The sequence below is a fragment of the Dromiciops gliroides genome, chromosome 1, assembly GCF_019393635.1.
Source record: "Dromiciops gliroides isolate mDroGli1 chromosome 1, mDroGli1.pri, whole genome shotgun sequence".
NCBI classification, from domain to species: Eukaryota; Metazoa; Chordata; class Mammalia; order Microbiotheria; family Microbiotheriidae; genus Dromiciops; species Dromiciops gliroides.
The window spans coordinates 630,826,417-630,846,997 of record NC_057861.1 but is presented as its reverse complement, the minus strand read 5'-3'; the positions used below and the strand labels follow the sequence as shown (position 1 = coordinate 630,846,997).

Genomic DNA, 20,581 nt, shown 5'->3' with positions numbered 1-20,581 from the left:
AGGTGGATACCACAGATTTTGTTATCCTCATTTTATAGATGAGGAGATAGGCTCCAAAAAGTTGAGGTCATAGCCATAGAGCTACAAGAAAGAGGCAGAGATGGGATTAGAACTCATGTTACCCTTCCTCTGAGACCAGCATTCCAGCCATCATGCAGTCAGATTAACCACAGAAACAAAAGTTGGAAGGGTACTGAAAGCCCAGTCCTTACCCAAAATATGAATCTTATCTACAATAAATGATCATCATATCTCTAGCTGAAGAACTTCAGTGATGAGAAAAATCACTTACTTTCTGAGGCAATCCATATTCCTTTTCTACATCTCTTAATTCTTAGGAAGATTTTCCTTCCTTTAAGGGTATGTTTCTCTCAAGCTTCCATCTTTTGGTGCCAATTCTACCCTGAGGCCAAGTAAAGTAAATCTAATCCCACATCTGCATAAAAGACCTACAGACAGAAGATAAGTGTCATGTTCTCACCCCATCCCTAAATGGAGGAAATAGCCTTCTCTATGCTAAAAATTGCTAGTTCAGATTCTCATATGCCGTTGTTTTCAGTACCCACTATCCTGGTCACTTTTCTCTGCACATTTCCCAGTTTATAAATGTCCTTCTTAAAGTTCAGCAGCTAGAATTGAATGCAGTATTTCAGATGCTCACAGACCAAGAACTATAAGCTCTCTCATTTTTATGCTATGATTATATTAATTTATTGCAAGACTACATTAAATCTCTGACTACCATATTGAACTGTGGACTCCTGTTTTTGAAACTGATAGGTTTCCCATTAACTATTTCCATTATCAGTAGCAGACAGTAAACTGACAATCATATCCTCAAGTTCCTTTGGTACTTTGGAATGTAAGTTTGTCTAGACCTAGGGACTTGAATTAAGAGCAGCAGCTAAGTGTTTTCTCATACGGTTTGAGTATTTCTGCCTTCCCTTCTTTCTATATTATCATCATTCTCACCCACTCCAAGGAGTGGTTTTATACATTCTTTGGTCTTCTTATTGTCCCAGCATGGCTTTTTAAAAAAGCACTTTCAGTTATCCTTAGTATTTATTCATCACACACTTCTGTTCATTCTACACTAGAGCATTTTTTATATTATTCTTTTTTGTTGTTGTTGAGGAAGTTGGGGTTAAGTGACATGCCCAGGGTCACACAGCTAGTGTCAAGTATCTGAGGCTGGATTTGAACTCAGGTTCTCCTGACCCCAGGGCCAGTGCTTTATCCACTGCACCACCTACTTGCCCCTTTTATATTATTCTTTTTTTTTTTTTTTTTTTTTTTTTGCGGGGCAATGTGGGTTAAGTAACTTGCCCAGGGTCACACAGCTAGTAAGTGTCAAGTGTCTGAGGCCAGATTTGAACTCAGGTACTCCTGAATCCAGGGCCGGTGCTTATCCACTGCGCCACCTAGCCGCCCCTTTTTATATTATTCTTAAAGGACTATACTATTCTCAGATCCATCCTTGGTTACCCATCAATGTATTTCTCTTGTTATTGCCCTTCAGTCTTCAAAATAATCTTTTAAAAATTTGAGGCACAATGCCTAGCACATAGTAGACACCAAATGAATGCTTATTCTTTCTCCTCTTCCCCTCATAATCAAAATTGTGTTTTCTCGAGCATCCCATCCCCCTTGAGTTGACTTCTCCAATAGCATTTTAGGTCATGGGATCCTGCTTATTCTTTCTCTGAATCTTTTGAAATCTATTCTTTTAAAAAATATTTTGTTGGGGGGGCAGCTAGGTGGCGCAGTGGTTAAAGCACCGGCCCTGGATTCAGGAGGACCTGAGTTCAAATCCGTCCTTAGACACTTGACACTTACTAGCTGCGTGACTCTGGGCAAGTCACTTAACCCCCATTGCCTGCAAAAACAAAACAAAACAAAACAAAAATATTTTGTTGGAAAAAATTTTTTGTTGGTACTTTCTTCCTCAATGACTAGTATCATCTTGATTATCATCATAGAGGCCTCCCTTATAATAAGGAAGCACAGTAGGTGAGACAAATAAACACATTGGTCACAGACAACAATACATGACTCATCCCACACCTCTGGTGAGCCACTGGCTGAGGAGTCAGAGGATCTAGATTCAAATGGCAATACTTATGTGACCTTGGGCAAGACACTCAGTATCTCTGGGCCTTATCTTCCTCACCTGTAAGATGAAGAGGTTGTCCTCAATGAGATCTGAGGTGCCTTCTAATCCTAGGTCTATCACCCTATGGTCCTCTATCCTCTCCCAAGGGGGAAGCACATCCTTGCCTCCCTGAAATCCAGTTCACTCACGAGTTAAGATCCTCTTCAAGAACAAAGGATCAACAACAACAGCAAGGGCCAGGAGATGTGGTTTACCATCAGGCCTAGGAAGCCACAACTGATCAGAATTTCAAATCCATTCCTCCAAACTTGAGACTATATATTAGAATGTGCCTGGATGTCCTTTTATTGTCTCCTATATACAAATCAGTAACTTAGGTGCTGGAGAAATGAAAACAGAAATGAAAAAACAGTTCTTATGTCCAAGGATCTTATGTTCTATTGGAATTCTAATGTTGGTCATTGCAAGTAGCTCTTAATGATTTCTTTCTGTATTCCAGAAAAAAACACAAATTGTTACCCAGAAATTCAGTGAATCAAATAAGACAAATTTTTCCCATTAAGCACCTATTAATATATTTGCTACCATTAGTCTTCTTGAATTTGCAATATGAACATAGAAGTATTAAGACACTTTTTTTTCATTTGTCAGATTTTGGAGGTTTTTTAGGATATGAAATTACAAATAATTCCTCAAAATGTAAATACTTGTCAGATAAAGTTGCTAGCTTTGGACAGTAATCAGAAATTGAGTACATTAGGTCCACCAAGGGAAAATTTTGACTTCCCTAAAAACACCCAGCAGCATCCTGGCATCTTCACTCTTATAGGGCCTTCCTGGAAATATGAATCAATCATCTGGCTACCTCTCTCACTTCTCACCTGGATAAGAGAACTGCAGAAAGCTTCTGCCTTCAACAGATAATAATGACTCATTTCTGTGTCACTTCCTGATAGTGTTGTCTCAGGTTCTTATATACATATGCCAGGAAAAGCTTATAAGAATTAGTGAATAGTGTTGCCTTTTCTTTGTGAAAAGCTTATGGGCTTTTTTTTTTTTTTTTTTTTTTGGTGAGGCAGTTGGGGTTAAGTAACTTGCCCAGGGTCACATAGCTAGTAAGTGTCAAGTGTCTGAGGCCAGATTTGAACTCAGGTCCTCCTGAATCCAGGGCCGGTGCTCTATCCACTGTGCCACCTAGCTGCCTCCCCATTTTCTTTTAATTCAAGTGAATTTATTATTTCTCCAAGATTTTACTTAACAATTAAAGCAGATACAACTTTGGAGTTTCTTAGTACTAATGATGAGCACTCTTTATTAACAGTTCATTGATATTTCTTTTTTTTTTTTTTAGTGAGGCAATTGGGGTTAAGTGACTTGCCCAGGGTCACACGTGTCTGAGGCCGGATTTGAACTCAGGTACTCCTGACTCCAGGGCCGGTGCTCTATCCACTGCGCCACCTAGCTGCCCCGATATTTCATTTTTTATTAACAGTACTAGGAGAAAAGGCCATATTATTGTGGGTCATAACATACAGATGCTTTAAATAGATTTCCCCGGTTTTTTTTTGGGGGGGGGGCAACGAGGGTTAAGTGACTTGCCCAGGGTCACACAGCTAGTAAGTGTCAAGTGTCTGAAGCTGGATTTGAACTCAGGTCCTCCTGAATCCAGGGCCAGTGCTTTATCCACTACACTACCTACCTGCCCCCTCCCCCTAATTTTAATTGATAACTTTGTAGTCTGGCTGAACGTGTCAACTTTTTAACTACATACCATATGGAAGTGAGTAAATATATACGGTAGCCTAACTATAGTCAAGCAATAGTCCCAAGTTGAGGGTGAAACATGGAAGTTGTTAATTTTATTTTAATGAAAAAAATCAAACTATGACACTTTGTTTTTCTTAATAGAAACACTTCCCTCCCCTTTCTCTTAAGCATACTTTCTGTCCCTTACAGAAACTTGTGATAAATGTTATATGAATGAAGTCTTAGCATCACTAGTAGATGAATAAAGAAAAGGTCTGGAGATAAGGATCTTTGTTAAAAAACAAAAACAAAAAAAAACCCTTTAATTTGACAGTTGTTAGCATTGAATTATAAAAACTTGAATGAAAGCTATAATTATTTTACAAAGCTAGCCCTATCCTAGGTCAAAGTTTTCATGGAAAAATTAAGAGAAGTTTGTAGGAAAGAAATACTAAAAGAAAGTTGAAACACACAGATTTCAGATTCTTTAGTAAACCAATTTTTATTGAGCTCCTACTTTTAGGCTCACACTTTGCTTAGACTTTTTTGTAGGAACAAAGAAATGGTTTTAGGAGAGTCATTACTACCAAGGGTAAGGAAATAAAGAGAGCAGGCTGAGGCAGCTCCAAGAGTGATGAATGATGTCTCTTCACATGTGCATACTTTATAACATACTTTCTGACAGTGATTGTTGGGCAGGCAATATTGTCATTCCTGCTTTACAGATGAAAAATATGAAGCAAAATGTTCAATGACTTGCTAAGGGTTGTAGAGGTAGCAAGTTAGCAAGTGTTATTGTTATTTTTTGTTCTTCATTCTCGAAGAGGACCATGGCATCAGAGTGATGTTATGACTTACACTGAATTGGATTTAAGGAGGCAGGGCTGTGCAAAGTCACCAGCCTCACTCTCTCCTCCAGAGCCATCTGGGTCCATTGACAAGACATACATACATACATACATTCATATACATATACATATACATACATATCAGGACGATTGGAGATAGTTCCAGATTTTTAAAGCAATTGGGGTTAAGTGACTTGCCCACGGTCACACAGCTAGTAAGTATCTGAGGTGAGTTTTGAACTCAGGTTGTCCCAACTTCAGGGCCAGGGCTCTATCTACTATGCCACCTAGCTGTCCAGCAAGTGTTATAGCTGAAACTAGAACCAATTACTCTTGGGTCAAATATGACATTCTTTCCACTCTACTCCATTGGAAGGAGAGAAAAAAAGGAGTGAGAGGGAGCAGCAGGGTTAACTAAGGTATCATTTTGTTTTCAGAATGGGGAGAGTTGTGTGTATTTGAAAGCACAGGGGAAGGAAGTAGTATCGAGGAAGAGAAGATGCTAATGGGGAGAGGGGTACAATTGATAGTGCAGGATCCTGAAGAAAGGAGCAGGGGATAAAGATGGAGAGCACAGATGGAGGGCTTAATCTTATTATCTGGGTATCTGAGAAAGGAGGACAGATGGCACTGGACCTGTGGTTTCATTGGTAGGGGAAACTCCCACGTGAGGAAACCCTCTGTCAGTGTTGGTAAGCTCCCTGCACCTGATAGTCTTAGACACTTGCCTAGAGCAGAGGTTGTCAAACTGTGACCATAACTCCAGGAGGGCAGCCACAGACAGATTAAAATGTAATTGGGAAATGTTTAGCAAAATAAATAAAAATACAATACAACATAGATAAAGTTATTTTGTGGCTTCCTATGTCAACATGTGGGTGGCATATTGATCCATGTCTATTTGAGTCTGACCCCACTGGCCTAAGGCACTGAAAGATTAAGTGACTTACTAAGAATCACTTAGTAGGCATCTGAGGTGGGACTTGAATCAGGTCTTGCTGATTTCAAGGCAGCTTCTCTATTATACCATGCTTCCTCTCCATAAGATCAATATCTCATTTTTCCCTTGTGTTCTGTTTCTTCTTTCACAACATGACTAATGCAGAAATATGTTTAATGTGATTGTACATATATAACCTATATCGGATTGCTTTCTTTCTTGGGGAGGGGGGAGGGAGAAAAATTTGGAACTCAAAATCTTATGAAAACAAATATTGAAAACTATCTTTACATGTAACTGGAAAGTAATAATACTTTTATGATTAAAAATTTTTTAAAAGTTAAATTATTGAAAAAAAGATCAACATCTCAGACTTTTGAGAATATTCTTTTTGAGAATAGTATTTTGTTGCTCCTTTAAATATTATAATCGAATTGTTAGTGTGTGGCATTTTCTATATTTAGCCAAATCAATTGAAACAGGCACAAATTGCCTCTGCTTCATAGAAAACAATCATTTTTCACTTACTGTGTGAAGAAAATAGATGATATGTGAACGCTGTGATTAGAAGAACAGGGAGTTTATTCCTAGAACATACTTAAAAACTACAGGTTATCTGTGGATAGCTGCATATATCCTAAACAGTTAAAAAAGTGATCAGACTGTGGATCAAATATATACGTAGTCTCTAACAAATTAAGAGGTTTTTAGTAGCAAAGTGTCCACTCTCCTGCATCATCTTCCTTAAAAAATAGTTATTGAAAAATACATTTTATTTTATTTTATTTTATTTTATTTTTTTAGTGAGGCAATTGGGGTTAAGTGACTTGCCCAAGGTCACACGGCTAGTAAGTGTTAAGGGTCTGAGGCCGGATTTGAACCCAGGTACTCCTGACTCCTAGCCGCCCCAAAAAATACATTTTAAAAAAAGAAAATCTGTTGTACATGTGATATAGTGCTAGCTCCCTATATTACTACCACTGATCCTACTCCAGTGCTACAGGGATCTGTGATTTCTTCTCTTTGAATGTTTTTTCCCCCTATGCTCAGAGCTAGAGCTAGAGCTAGATAATCAGTACTTTGCCCCAGAGCCCCAAATTGAGAGAGTGTAAATAGTGTAAAGTAGTGATTTTGAAAAATGTGTCATTTTATAATGTTTACATTTGCATTTTGACAGAACTTTCACTTCTTCAGCTACAGAGAAACTCATTAGCAAGAATGAGTTAAAATAGGAAGCTCCCAGATGGCTGTTTCATTCCCTGCACCCTTTCCCACCCAACTGGCTGGATCCTAGACAAACTCCTTTCTGTCCTGGCCGCAGTCTGCTCCTCCCAATAACTTGGTGTCTTTTTCTCCTCCTACTCTGGGGCAACACAAGGTTTTCCTCACCTGTTTATTCGAGGCTGCAAGTGGTGCTCTACTCACCCAAGCAGCTCTTTCATTCTGCTTTATGGAGATGCCAGAATGGTTCATTAGAGTTCTGTTGATCTAGATCATTATCCTTCTACATCATAGCAGAAAGTCTTCATGAACTGCTTTAGTCAAAAAAAGTCAGTAACTGGTGGTCAACCCTTTGGTGATAAACTTAGAAAAGCTTGGGTAGCCTGGTCCTCTGATAACAAACACATTTTTTGTCATTGGTCCCCACTAAAGTCCTTTTCCCAGGTCTCATTGCAGCAGTGAGAGGACCTTGGTTTTTTGAAGTCAATCTGAATGAAGCACAAGCTTCAGTAGTTCTTACCATGCTGTTTATGTATTACATATTGTGAATATTAATTCATAATTGTAGCTATCTTTAGCAATCTGGAAGCAATGCATATATCTATTTTGTTTTGAATTATACAGGGAATATGCTTAAACCCCACAAGTTATCTGTAGATAGCTGAATAAGATTTTAAAATACAGATAAAAAAAGTGATAGGATTGTGGATCAAATATATATATATATATATATATATATATATATATATATATAGTGTCTAACAAATAAAAGGTTGATTTTTTTATAAAGTAATTTTTGGGGCAGCTAGGTGGTACAGTGGATAAAGCACTGGCCTTGGATTCAAGAGGACCAGAGTTCAAATCCAGCCTCAGACACTTACTAGCTGTGTGGCCCTGGGCAAGTCACTTAACCCCCACTGCCCTGTCCAAAAAACCCCACCAAAATAAATAAATAAATAAAATAAAGTAATTTTCTACTCTCCTAAATTATCTTGCTCAAAAAATACTTTATGTAAAATCTATTTTAAAAAATCTATGTATAGGGGCAGCTAGGTGGCACAGTGGATAGAGAGCCGACCCTGGAGTCAGGAAGACCTGAGTTCAAATCCAGCCTCAGATGCTTAACACTAGCTGTGTGACCCTGGGCAAGTCACTTAACCCCAATTGCTTCACACACACACAAAATTTTTTTTAAAACTATGTATAGATGGCACTGAAAGCTCAATACTTTAAGACTCAAAACTTTATAAGCTCTTTCCTTCTTTTTCCACCTAAAATTCAGGAATTTTGACTTATACTTCTTACAGGGTTGGCCAAGTAGTGATAGCTCTTTAAGTTCCTGTTAAAAAAAATTTGTGCCAGTTAGAACCTTATGACCTTAAAGTTTTCTCAGAGGAATGTACTATCAAAATACTAAGAGAAGAAAATAAATATGGATGGCCTTCTATTTTGGTTATTTAATTGTGTGTATACTTCATCTTGAAGGATACCGTATTGTTATAATTTTAATCTGTTAGATATACCCATGCAATGCACAGTTAAGGACTGATGTCTGTTTCCCACTCCAATAATAGTGAGTTCATGACCATTTAACCACTACCCCCTCCCATCCCCCCACACATGTGTCTTCCATTTCGGTCAACAGTCCGGTTCTTCCAGCAGGTTGGGAAGGTGAATTCCTTGAGGGGAGACTTGCTACCCGGAAGCCTCTGTCCTGCCTCCTTCCTTATATTCCCATCTTCAAGAGGAAGGTGTGAGAGGCGACATTTCACCCTTGGGGACCCTGTCTACTCTCCTGGCTTGTTACCATGTTTCTTCTGTTACAATGTTAGGATGTGGGAAAGGGTTTGAGAGCTGGTGGGAGAATAGAAGACAAAAGAGGAAGGAGAGCTGGACAAAATATCAGGAGAAGGGGAAAAGGAAGAAAAAGAGCCTTCAGTGAGTGACAGATGAAAGGAGTACAGTTGATGGGAGGAAGGAAGGACACGAAGCATGAAGTTTTCCCACTGTTCTCTCCTTAAAGGAATAAGAATTCACTGACTTTGTTGTGCTGTCTTCTGCTGCCCCGGGTCACTGCTTTCCTCAAAGGGTTGTAGTGTGCCCTGAGAGGGGCCTTAGTCTCTCTTGGCTGTTGGATCAGAAGTGCTGAACAAAGTACCTATGAGTGCAGGGTTATTGTGTGGGGCATCTGATTCTTTAGAAAACATTACATTTATACACACGCACATATCCTAGTTTGTTTCCTGAATCATTTGAATTAATACTTAATGTTTATATCACTTAAAGTGTGTCTTTGTTTATTATAACTATTAAAACTATCTGGTATTTGTAATTTAGCATCATAAGGTATCTAAAATGTAATAAGCCCTCATATGCCAGACTGCTTGTTTGTAACCCTTTAGAGCAGGGGTTCTTAACTGTGATGTGTCAACTTGCCTTTATTAATATTTTGATAACTATATTTTAACATAATTTCCTTTGTAATCCTGTGTATTTGAGGCAGCTAGGTGGTGCAGTGGATAGAGCATTGGCCCTGGATTCAGGAGAACCTGAGTTCAAATCCAGCCTCAGACAATTAACACTAGCTGCGTGACCCTGAGCAAGTCACTTAACCCCAATTGCCTCACCAAAAAAAAAAAAAAAAAGAAATTTAATCCTGTGTATTTTATCTTAGGCATTTAAAAAAAATATTCAGAGTAGGGTATGTTCGTACGTTTCACCAAACTGTCCACAGAAATTAAGAACTCTTGATTTTGAGGCATCTGAAAATGAAATTGGCTGTCTCCCAACAATAGTACCAATAAATACCAATAATACCAATAATAGTAGCTAACCTTTATATAGCACCTACTCTGTGCTAAGCACTTTACAGATATTACAACAGCCCTCCAAGGTAGGTACTATTATGATCCCCATTTTACAGTTGAGGAAACAGGTTAAATGACTTGCCAAAGGTCACACAGCTAGTAAGTGTCTGAAGTCAGATTTGAACTCAGGTCTTCCTAAGTTGGCACCCTACCCACTTCTACCACTTAGCTGCCTCAGAAGCTAATAGATTCCCTCACTGGAAGTCTTCTAGCAAAGGCTGGATCACTTGTCAAATATAGTATAGAGCAAAGTGTTGGTCAGGGATGAGTTGGACCAGATGGACTTGAAGGTCCCTTCTAGCTCTTAAGAAGCAGTGATTCTGTGCCTTTTACAGTAGGAGCCCAGATAAAAGGGGTGAATGTGGGCTGGACTACTCAGGGAAGATTTCGTATAGATAGGTCTCCAATTGGAGCTTAAAGGATGTGTAGGGGCACCTAGGTGATGCAATGGATAGAGCACCGGCCCTGGATTCAGGAGGACCTGAGTTCAAATCTGGCCTCAGACATTTATCACTTACTAGCTGTGTGACCCTGGGCAAGTCACTTAACCCCAATTGTCTCATTAAAAAAAAAAAAGGATGTGTAAATTTTGATCAGATGAAGAGGGGCAGGAGGAACTGATAGGCCAGGGAAACAGCATGAACAAAGGCAAGGGGATAGAATGATCTGACATAGAGGAGGGGGCAGAGATACAGTGAAGGGACCTGAGTGACAGGAATGGAGACTGCACATCAGGAAATTGTGAACAATAAAGTGATATATGTACATTAGGACAAGATCATGGATAGTCCAAAAGTCTGGGATGACAGGAAATCAACAGAATAGTTTCATCATTAAATAATGGCATAGATCTTTCAGTATGATTAAACAAATGGGGGGATATTTGTGTTAGTCAAAATCTGGGGTGAAATCTTATCGGTATGCCACTAAGAGCAGTAAGCCTGATCCTAAACTTATGGGTCATATATTCAACTGATCCCATTTTTGCTCTTGGAGTATGGTATAAATACAGTTGCAGTCTTTTGAGTGTATGTGCTGTCACTGTGGTGATATTAGGCATTTGCTTCTTGCTGATTGCTGTTAAAAAAAAAAAAAGTATATGTCTGTGTAAAGTGGGCCGAGAGAAAGAACAAGGAAAGGAAAGATAGGCCTGGGCTGAGAATTCAGTCTTTCATACTACCTTATTTTTAATATTAAACTTCACTTTCCTTTCCATGTCTTAGATACCTAGAGGAGTTTCTTCTGGAGCAGATGGTTATTTTTCAACTTTTACTCCATTTTAGGAAAAAAGAGAAAAATTTATGAACTGATAAATGAAATTCTGCACATGGTATTGATTCTATCTTCATAAATTTATTTTTCCAAAGCAAACAGTTCTCTTCCTGTGAGCTGGGAGGTGTGGAAGCCCTTAAGCCCTGGAGTTGTGTGAATTACAGTTCAGCCTCCGGAGCACCACCGCTTCCTCTCTCCTTTCCTTCCTGCCTACTTCCTAGGGCTTCGTTTTCTGTCAGAGGGTCATCCTTTTTGAATGACCGTCAAACATATATGCAGGTGGCATAAATCAGAAAGACTGGAACACTCCTGAGCCCTGAATGCTGAGCAGCTGTGTCTGGTAGGGCAAGCCTTTATTATAGCAGTATTATGAATGACAGCTGTAGAGAAAGGAAAACTTTCAAAATTACTTTCAAGTAACTGTGATTTGGATGGAGTACACTGGTTTCCAAGGAGAACCTTAACTAACACAGCATATTAATTAAAGGGAACAGTCTCTTAAAACATTACTCAGGCTGAAATTTTCCAGCACATGGTAGCAGCAAAATAATGGCTCTTATTCAAATGTTTTCCCTAGAGAGAATTATTCTTGGAAAGGAAAAACTAGAGGACAATAATTTATAAGATCATATGCTTTCAGAGGGGTCCTAAAACATCTTCGGGTGATTTATGACAGCTATTTAAGACTCAAAAATACCAAGAATGTTTGGGAGAGAGAGGAAAAAACAATGCTGGTGGTATTTAAAGGGAATGTATAGAAAATGTGATCAGAATTTAGAGAAGCAAGATATAAAGAGCAAACGGAAAATAAAATGTGTAAAATTCTTCCCCAGCATGTGCTCATGCAGGTTCTGTAAGCCTCATTGTGCCTGTGATATCTAATAAAGAATTCTAGTAGGTGAGTGGAGACCAAGTGGTCCCTAGCTATGTTTGCTGGTTCTCTTACTATGAGAAAAAGAATCTTTTATATTTACTTAGTCTTTTCCAGAGCACAAACCAGGTCTTTCTGGCATCGGTGAGAAAGAATCAGTAGATATAATTCATTTTAACTTGTAAAAAGCCTTAAAAATGTATTCACACTAAGACATTAAAAATGAAGTTATATGGAATTGGAAAAAATATTTTTTTCCAAGATAGGGAACTGGGTGGGACAAAGAAAAAAATAAGGATTAAGTACTTCACTGCATAGAAAAGTATAAAAGTGATATCCTTTAGTGCCTGATGTGAGTTCTAGTAGTATTGAACAGTTTTAAAGAACCTAGAAGAGAGTGTTTACAACTAAATCTCTAACTTTATAGTTGACATTGACTTCTACTGATTAGCAAAATGCCAAGTTGATAAATCTGAACTTCTATAAGATCTCACAAAATGTTTTACTGGGCAGAAAATTGGCAGACAAGCTTCATTGCGGGAAAGTATCAGGCAGTGAATTAAGGGAAAAAATAATTCAAGCTATACTTCTAGCATGGAGAGTGCTGAACTATCATTTGCAACACAGAAAAGACAGTGAAGAGTTGTCTTAGGCTACTCCAAAGAAAGCCAGCACAATATGACCCAGAAGCCAGAAGAGCTGAGAAAAACCTGTATGTTATCAATCATGAAATCTTATTCTACCTTTATGCCTACCTTCTTAAACTGTGGGTTATGACCCCACATGGGGTCATATAACTGATTGTGGGGGTCATGAAAAATTTGGCAACAGTAAAAAGGTTATGTCTACCTATTTTATATACCTATATACCCTGGGTCACTTAAAAATTTCTTGGGTATAAAGGGGTCATGAGTGGAAAAAGTTTAAGAAGGCCTGCCTTTATGTATAACCAAATTATATTTAAGTGCACATAGTTTTTTTCTAAAAACTGTACATCTAGAAAATTTATGAAACTAGAAAAAGGTTAGGAAAAAAATCAGTAATCCAGAGGGACTGAGGAACTTCCACATGAGTATGGACTTTTTTTTAAGCCTTTTCCCATCTTTAAAGTCAATAGCTAAAATAATACCTGATTACAATTTTTAAATCATGAAGTATATGAATAAAGGGAACCCAAATATTGGAATTAGGGAGGATGACGGGAGGGAATATTCTCATCACAGAGAATTGGATATCCCTTTATTTAATGATCAGGTAGTAGAAATGTATTTGAGAAGTTACAGTTGGAGGCTCCTGCATTGAATATAGGGTTGGGGTTGTAGCCCATTCGTTTGGGGATCGCAGGGTATTAGTCAGTCATAAACATCATTGCCTACTCTTCTTGTTTTTTGACGGTATTAGAGGCAGAGATCAACTTTGACTTGGGTGATTCTTTTTCTCCATAGGGATTTAAAAATGATCAACAAATATTCATATCTAATATGCCCAAGACTAATCTAGATACTGTCCCTGCCTTCCTAAAGATTCCAGTTATAAAGATTATAAATTGGGAAGAAAGGACATATGTGTAGCTACAAAGCATATAGCAAAATAATTCAGTTATGCTATTATTTAGTATTGTTAAATGCCAAATAAGATTATGTCCATGACCCTACATAACAATTGCTTCCATCTAGCTCATAAAAGAAAGAGACCTTTCTTAGGGTATATTTAATCGACATTTAGATAGGTTTGCACAAAATGAAAAAGAAGCTCCAAATGAACAAGGACCCTCATATATAACCACAAATCGGGCCATCTTTGACAGCTACCTCTACATTCTCTGCTGTTCACCTAGAAACTTCTGAAAATACCTTGTAAACTATTTGTGAGGTTTGTAACTTTCCTACAACCTTCTAGGGTTTTTGTTGGTTTTTTTTTTTTGTTCAGTCCACTTAGCTCGTGGTGAAGTATTTTTTCCTCTCTTCCTATTTTTATTAACATTTTATTAATCACTTCCAACTCTTCTTCTCTAGCCCTACCCCCCTCCCCATCTCCCCACCCTAGCACTAGGGATTTCAAGGTTCAGCTTGCATAACAGGTAATAGCAGGCATTTCCTTCTCCTGTGACGGGATATCCTGGCGCCCTTCAGTCTCTCTCTGACTCTGTTTAAAACAGACTCCAGCACAGGAAAAAAACCTCAGTCTAAAATTAGCAGTTTGATAGAAGAAAGGCACATGGCTATCCACTGTACTGTTTGTCAATGAAACAACAAGTCTAAAGAGGGCCAAAATGCATTTCCTTTTTGGGCAAAACAGACCTATTGAGCCTCAGGGGGTGACGGTGGGGCCATTGAGAGAGAGAGACACCAAATACAGGGAAAAGATCTTAAACTTTCTAGGCTAAAACACTGTGCTCTCCCTTGGCTTTCCCCTTCAGTTTCTTTACCACCACCACCACCATCTCAAACCATTCTTGGGAGATAGATACTGTTGTTTCAGGGATTGCAAAAACAAAATAAAACAACAACAAAAAACTATTGCACCAAAAAAGGAGTACAGGACACACCTATTTTCACCATTATACAAATTCCTTGCCAAGAATTTTCTCATTGGTACAGGAAAAATCACCTCTTCTCCACCAGTGGTGCTATAAGACAATGAAGTTTGTTGTGAAGGGAACTTTTTCCATTTTTTGCTATTCTGAAATGTTTTTTTCCCATTCTGAAACAATAGCACCTGAAGACTATATAATTTTGACAGATAACCAAATGAATTCCATCAGTCCTAATATAGTGTAGAATTTGTTATGTTCCTCATTATTCTGTAATTGCTACTTTCAAACATGCTCCACATACTGACCCCATTTTGGAAAGAGGGTTTCTCAGGAAAGCTAGGATCTTGGGAATTATTTTTATATCTTTCCAGAGTGATTCATTTTAGACTTCCAGTAGTTTCCTTTCCTGGAAGTGTCAAATCTATTCATTCATCGTTGCAGAATAAAGTAGTTTTCAATTCCTGCCTTATCGCTGAGTATGGTACTTACTTGCAAGTTGGAATACAGCAGCAATGGCTTCCTCCCACCATTGAGTGTCCTGTGAAATGATGGGCAAGTCCATCAGTCCCATGACAAAGATGAGCTGTCCTGCGGTGAGGGCAACAGTAGCAATCAGGTTACAGGCCCGCATCATATCAAACTGCACTGTGAGGGACATACCAGAACAGAAGAGGATCATATTAGACCAAAGAGTATATTAGTCTCAGACTGAAATACTGAATAAAATAATACAATATCGCTGGCCTCACAAAGAAAGTTCTGCATAATCTGGGCCTTTATTACTGCTCTGGGCAATTATCGAGTTTAATTTCTATTTCATCATGCTTTTAAAAATAATATTAATAATATCCTCTTACATTTTCATAGTTTCTTCTACTTTTCAGAACCCTCTCCCTTTTATCATGAAATCTGCTGAAAATCCTTTCCATTACACCAAGTGATGCTATCAAAGCATATTTCTGTATAAAATAAGCAAAAGTGAACAGTTTGTACCACTGATATTTCTCTGCTCAGTGACCTTTATGCTCATAAATTGCAATGAATTCTCTACATCAACACCTCTAGTCAGTTACTTTCCCTTACCTACCAGACTCTAGGATAGCTTATTTTTATTATTTTTCTTGAGATTTGATAAAATCATGGCTGTTATGTGTGATAACCAAGCATTTCCATTGAAAGTACAAGAAGACCAGTCTTCAAATAGGAAAATGGAAAGGAAAACCAAATGTCAATCCAAGTCTAAAGAATTCAATTCAATGCCATACAAAATGCCTTTATTATGTGCCTACTATTTGTGAGGTACCATGGTCAGCACTGAGAGAAACAGCCAAAACGAAATAGACCTGTCCTCCTGGTGCTTACCCTTTACTGGGGAATACAAGGATGTAGATAGTGCTAAACCCAATACAGAGTAAATACAAAATAACTTCAGTAGGAAGAGAAGACTAACCGGGGGTGTCAGGAAAGTTAATGGGCAGCAGTGGGCTCTTGAACTGAGCCTAAGAAGAAAACTGGGAGGAAGAAAGGGCAGAGGGAAGTGATATGGGGCAGGAGGGCCAATTCGGTGCAATGCTAACTAGGTGCGTGGAGGACATGACTCGTAGGCTACTGCAGAGAACTCTACAGGGGCCACACTCCTGTGCCCTCCCTGTGGACACACCCCAAAGTGAGAGTATTTACCAAATGGTAGAGTAAGAAAAGAGGCTATAATACACAAGGAGAAGCTGTGGACAAACTAAGAGCACCATCGGGGTGCTGGTCAGTGTTTAACAACCCGCCCTCCCCAAAATGTACATTATGACATTTTTTTTTGTTTGTTTTTTGTTTTTGGTGAGGCAGTTGGGGTTAAGTGACTTGCCTAGGGTCACACAGCTAGTAAGTGTTAAGGGTCTGAGGCCGGATTTGAACTCAGTTCCTCCTGACTCCAGGGCCGGTGCTCTATCCACTGCGCCACCTAGCTGCCCCCTATGACATATTTTTAAGATTACCTACACTATTAGCACTTTCTTAAGTCTATACAATTAACCAGACAATAAGTTAAGCCCTGATTTTTTGCTTGCTGATTTCTGAGGAGTAAATGCTTACACTGAAAATTGAACAATTGGACAGGTTCGAGCTGGCTCTAGTACACCCCTGAATCCAGTGATAATGAGGCCTCTGTGTAGGGAAAATGTGTCCAATATGACTAACACCTACATGTGGTAGGGTCTTGACGCCTTTTCTTGTCTCATAGAGCTCCCAGGGAAATCTAGCTCCTTGAAACTGCCTTCTTGTGTAAATGCTACTTTTCTGATTATCTGCCTTGAGAATGTATGTCTGCCTACTTTGAACTGTGCGATTTTCTGAACTGCTCCCAGCCAAATACATTATCTCCTGGTGGGTGAATAGGTCCCCCACTGATGGCCTTGGACCAGTGGGGGTGAGGGGCAGGAGGAATGAGGGATGAGAATGTCTTCTCCTCTATCCCAGGTAGCGACACACTCCACTAGGTTTTCCCCTCCTATAGACAAGAAAGGCCTCCAAAGCTGTCGCAGTTTTCACACAGCCAGCGAGCTACCCCTCTAATTCCACGAGAGGAACTTTTTCCCCACTTCATAAAGGCATAACAAAACTAAGACATATCTTTTCACTTCATTTAACACATTCACAATTGTGTCTTTGTTGTCAGCTTTTTATTTCTGTGTAACATTTATAACATCACACACACACGCTCATACACACATACACACACATACATACATACATACATATACAACATAAGTTTGAGAAGAGTCTGGAGACAGATGGTGTGAAAAGCTTTAAATGACAAAGGGGATGGTATTTTATCCTAGAAGCTAATAGAGAAGCATTATCTCATATGCATTCGGTAACAATAAGTTCACAAAATTAAGTATTTCATACTGGCATATTGGGATGACTTTTTCTCTAAAAAATTTGGTAACATTACACTAAACATTTTGCCTCAGGACCATTTGATGATACCAGTGCAAAAGTTTCGCTCAAGGACAGAAAAGTAGATAATACACTTAGTGAATTCTCTCCGTTTATTTATTTGTTTATTTAAAATCATAAAAGTATTTTATTATTTTCTATTTACATGTAAAGATAGTTTTCACCATTTGTTTTTATAAGATTTTGAGTTCCAAATCTTTCTCTCTCCCTCCCTTCATTTTTATACAATCTCAGTGAATTCTTTTTAAAAGAAAAGTTATTTTAAATTTGTTTATATTAAATTAATAGAAGGTAACAAAAGCAATATACAATACAGGTTTCTTTATTATAGAAATTCTAGTAGTTCATCATAATACAAACTGAAGAAAACAGTATGCCTTTATGTATCATACAACTAATTTGTGCAACCTAGGCAAGGCCTGAAGATTAGACTCTTCCTAACCTTCATGTTTAAAACTCAGACCCCTTTTCTGGGGATATTACTGGGGTACAAATTTTGAGCCTTCATCTGCAATTTGGTATATCATAAAATAAGTACATGCCACAAAGACTGGATTTAGGGGCATTAAAATGGATGCATTTTAAAGTTAATATTAAGACTTAGACTTTGTTATATCCCTCCTGCCTCCTACCCCCTCATCCCACCCTTTTCTTTTGATCCCTCCATAGCTACCTACCTTGTCTAACTCCTAATCCTGACTGCTTGGCTTGCATATATATTTTAATTTGTGATGGTAGTTTGTCTCGTATCATAACCTCCCATAACTTACTGAACCAGACTTTGATTGTAGGCATATTAGAATTTTACAGCTATTAAGAGGAAAGAATGAGTTAAATGACCTGGCCTAGGTCTTTGCCATTAAAGATGTTAGGGAGACTCCCATTCCAAAATTATCTCTTAAAATAGATTATTTAACTTCATTAGGGAAGGCATGTGGAACTCTGATGCTGCATTGTTATGTAGACATTTCAAATAACATTTCTCAACTCTTTGTTGAACCTTAGGAAATAGGGTTTTATATGCTGAATCAAAGCAAAGAATTCAGGAGAATGTGGGGAGGGGGGATTGTATTTTTTTGGGGGAAGATCAGAATTAAGTAACTCGCCAGGGTCATAAGTGTCTGAGTCCAGATTTGAACTTAGGTCCTCATGACTCCAGTGCCTGTGCTCTATCCACTGTGCTACCAAGCTGCCCATCAAAGTAAAGAATTCAAAATTGTTTCACTTCCAAAATTACCCAAAGAAAAACATTACTCTCCAAAGGAGGAATAGTGGGTCAGATTGTTGTCTTAGGCAAAGTTTGGGGTCAGAAATTTTTCTCAAATACTTTAGAGGGCCCAAGATTTAAGGATGGAGACCAAATTTTAAGAATAACTTTAGCAAAAGGTATGAGTGAAATCCAGAAAAGACTAGATAAATAGCTATGCATTTATATATGCATTTTACCTTTCTATTCTTTTTCCTTGATGACTTTTTTTTGCAAATCTTTTTGTTAGAATTTTTAAAGGGAAATTTTGGTAAGATGATGTAATCATCTTTAAAATTTCACATTGTTTTTTCTCTTCCTCATTTCACATTTTTAAAAATAGAAATTTAAAAGATAATATGAAGATGAAATAATAGTATTCTAAAATTTTTAATTAACAGTACAAAAACATTTTATCACTTAAGATATTCATATTTTCATGAGAGAAATTTAAATATGCTTCAGCATTTTTGTAAATCTTGGTTTAACACTTTGATACAATAATTTAGAAGTCTGGTTCTAAGTTCAGATTATGTTGATACTTGTTAATGACTATCATAGCTAAAAGGCAAAAACAAAGCATAATGGAACCTCACAAAGATATATCAATCCAAATGAAAGAAGTATATTGTTGAATGTACTTACCAAATCATGATACCCATTTAAAATTTTTTTTTTTGGTGAGGCAATTGGGGTTAAGTGACTTGGTAAACGTCGATATTCTTAGATATTAATTGTTTTTCTAAACTGTTTGGAAAGTATTACATTTTTATAGTTTTACAAATGGCTTTAAAACCCATTGTGCTTCATTTGAAAGACTTTTAAATAGGATAGAGGATTCTTTTCTAGGTTTTTGGTTTTGTTTTTTTTTTTCCGGGGCAATGGGGGTTAAGTGACTTGCCCAGGGTCACACAGCTAGTAAGTGTGAACTGTCTGAGGTCCGGATTTGAACTCAGGTACTCCTGAATCCAGGGCCAGTGCTTTATCCACTACGCCACCTAGCCGCCCCATCTTTTCCAGGTTTTTAAAGTGTACATATATGAATTTCTGTAGGCAAAAAAATCATTTTTTTCTTTATAATGTAGCTGATAAAGGGATTGTACTAAAATTGTCTGCTCTACCATTTTCTTATTGTTCAACTCTGCTCACATTAGTACTTTCTTCAATCTGAAGTTTCTTCACCAGACTCTCTAGATCACTTGACCATTCTTTGATGTTTAGTTTACTAGAAACTAGATAATATGATATGTAAACCTAATTATACTCAGTCATTTGTAAACTTTGCAATACATTAAAATATATTGAAAGTGAAAGAATCAATGAGGGCTCCATTGTTAGTCTATGTCATAGCATTCCTACTCTTCTTTCAGGCTAACTCATATATCATACATAATACACAACCATTTGACTTATAAACTAAGTGAAGGCACCAGTGACAATCTGTATATTAAATATTAGTAAAACAATTTAATTTTTTCAAGGCAAAATAGATAGAAAGAGAAGTTCTAATCTTTTCTTCCTGTAGTGCAGTGGACCATCTTACATTCTCCAGTTTGGAGACAATTGATCTAAGATTTGTTGATATCATGGATGGAGCACCTAGACGTATCATGGAGCATGTCATTTTTCTTTCATGTTCGTCCCCCTTTTTTTTGAGACTGGGTCTCCAAACATGGAAATACAATGACCACTCTTGGGCTGGACCCCACTGCTGATCAGCACAGAACCTACGTAATTTCTGACCTGGCCTGGTTTTCCCCACCCTAGGCAGTCTGGTATCTCCTTTGGTTCCCCCCACCCCTCTTTCAGGGGCTCACAATATTTGTGCCAGACTTAGTGCAAACACTTGGTCGACGTTAGCCTTACTTCAGGACTCCTGAATGCAAGGGATCCACCAACCTTAGCCTCCCCAATCATGGATCACTGCTCCTGGCCCTCCCAATTGGAGGGACCACAGGTGTGTGCCACT

At 38.1% G+C, this 20,581-nt stretch overlaps 2 protein-coding genes across 2 annotated transcripts in view; one reads left to right on the top strand and one right to left on the bottom strand.

Annotated features, from left to right (window-relative positions):
- IFT140 (intraflagellar transport 140) overlaps nucleotides 1-20,581 on the top strand; it is a 188,158-nt gene that overhangs the window by 105,160 nt on the left and 62,417 nt on the right. The gene's annotated exons all lie outside the window — the stretch shown is intronic.
- TMEM204 (transmembrane protein 204) overlaps nucleotides 1-20,581 on the bottom strand; it is a 57,256-nt gene that overhangs the window by 2,003 nt on the left and 34,672 nt on the right. The window contains exon 3 of the mRNA XM_043969820.1: nucleotides 14,904-15,059. Within this exon, the coding sequence (XP_043825755.1) occupies nucleotides 14,904-15,059 (156 nt within the window). The remainder of the gene's footprint in view (nucleotides 1-14,903; nucleotides 15,060-20,581) is intronic.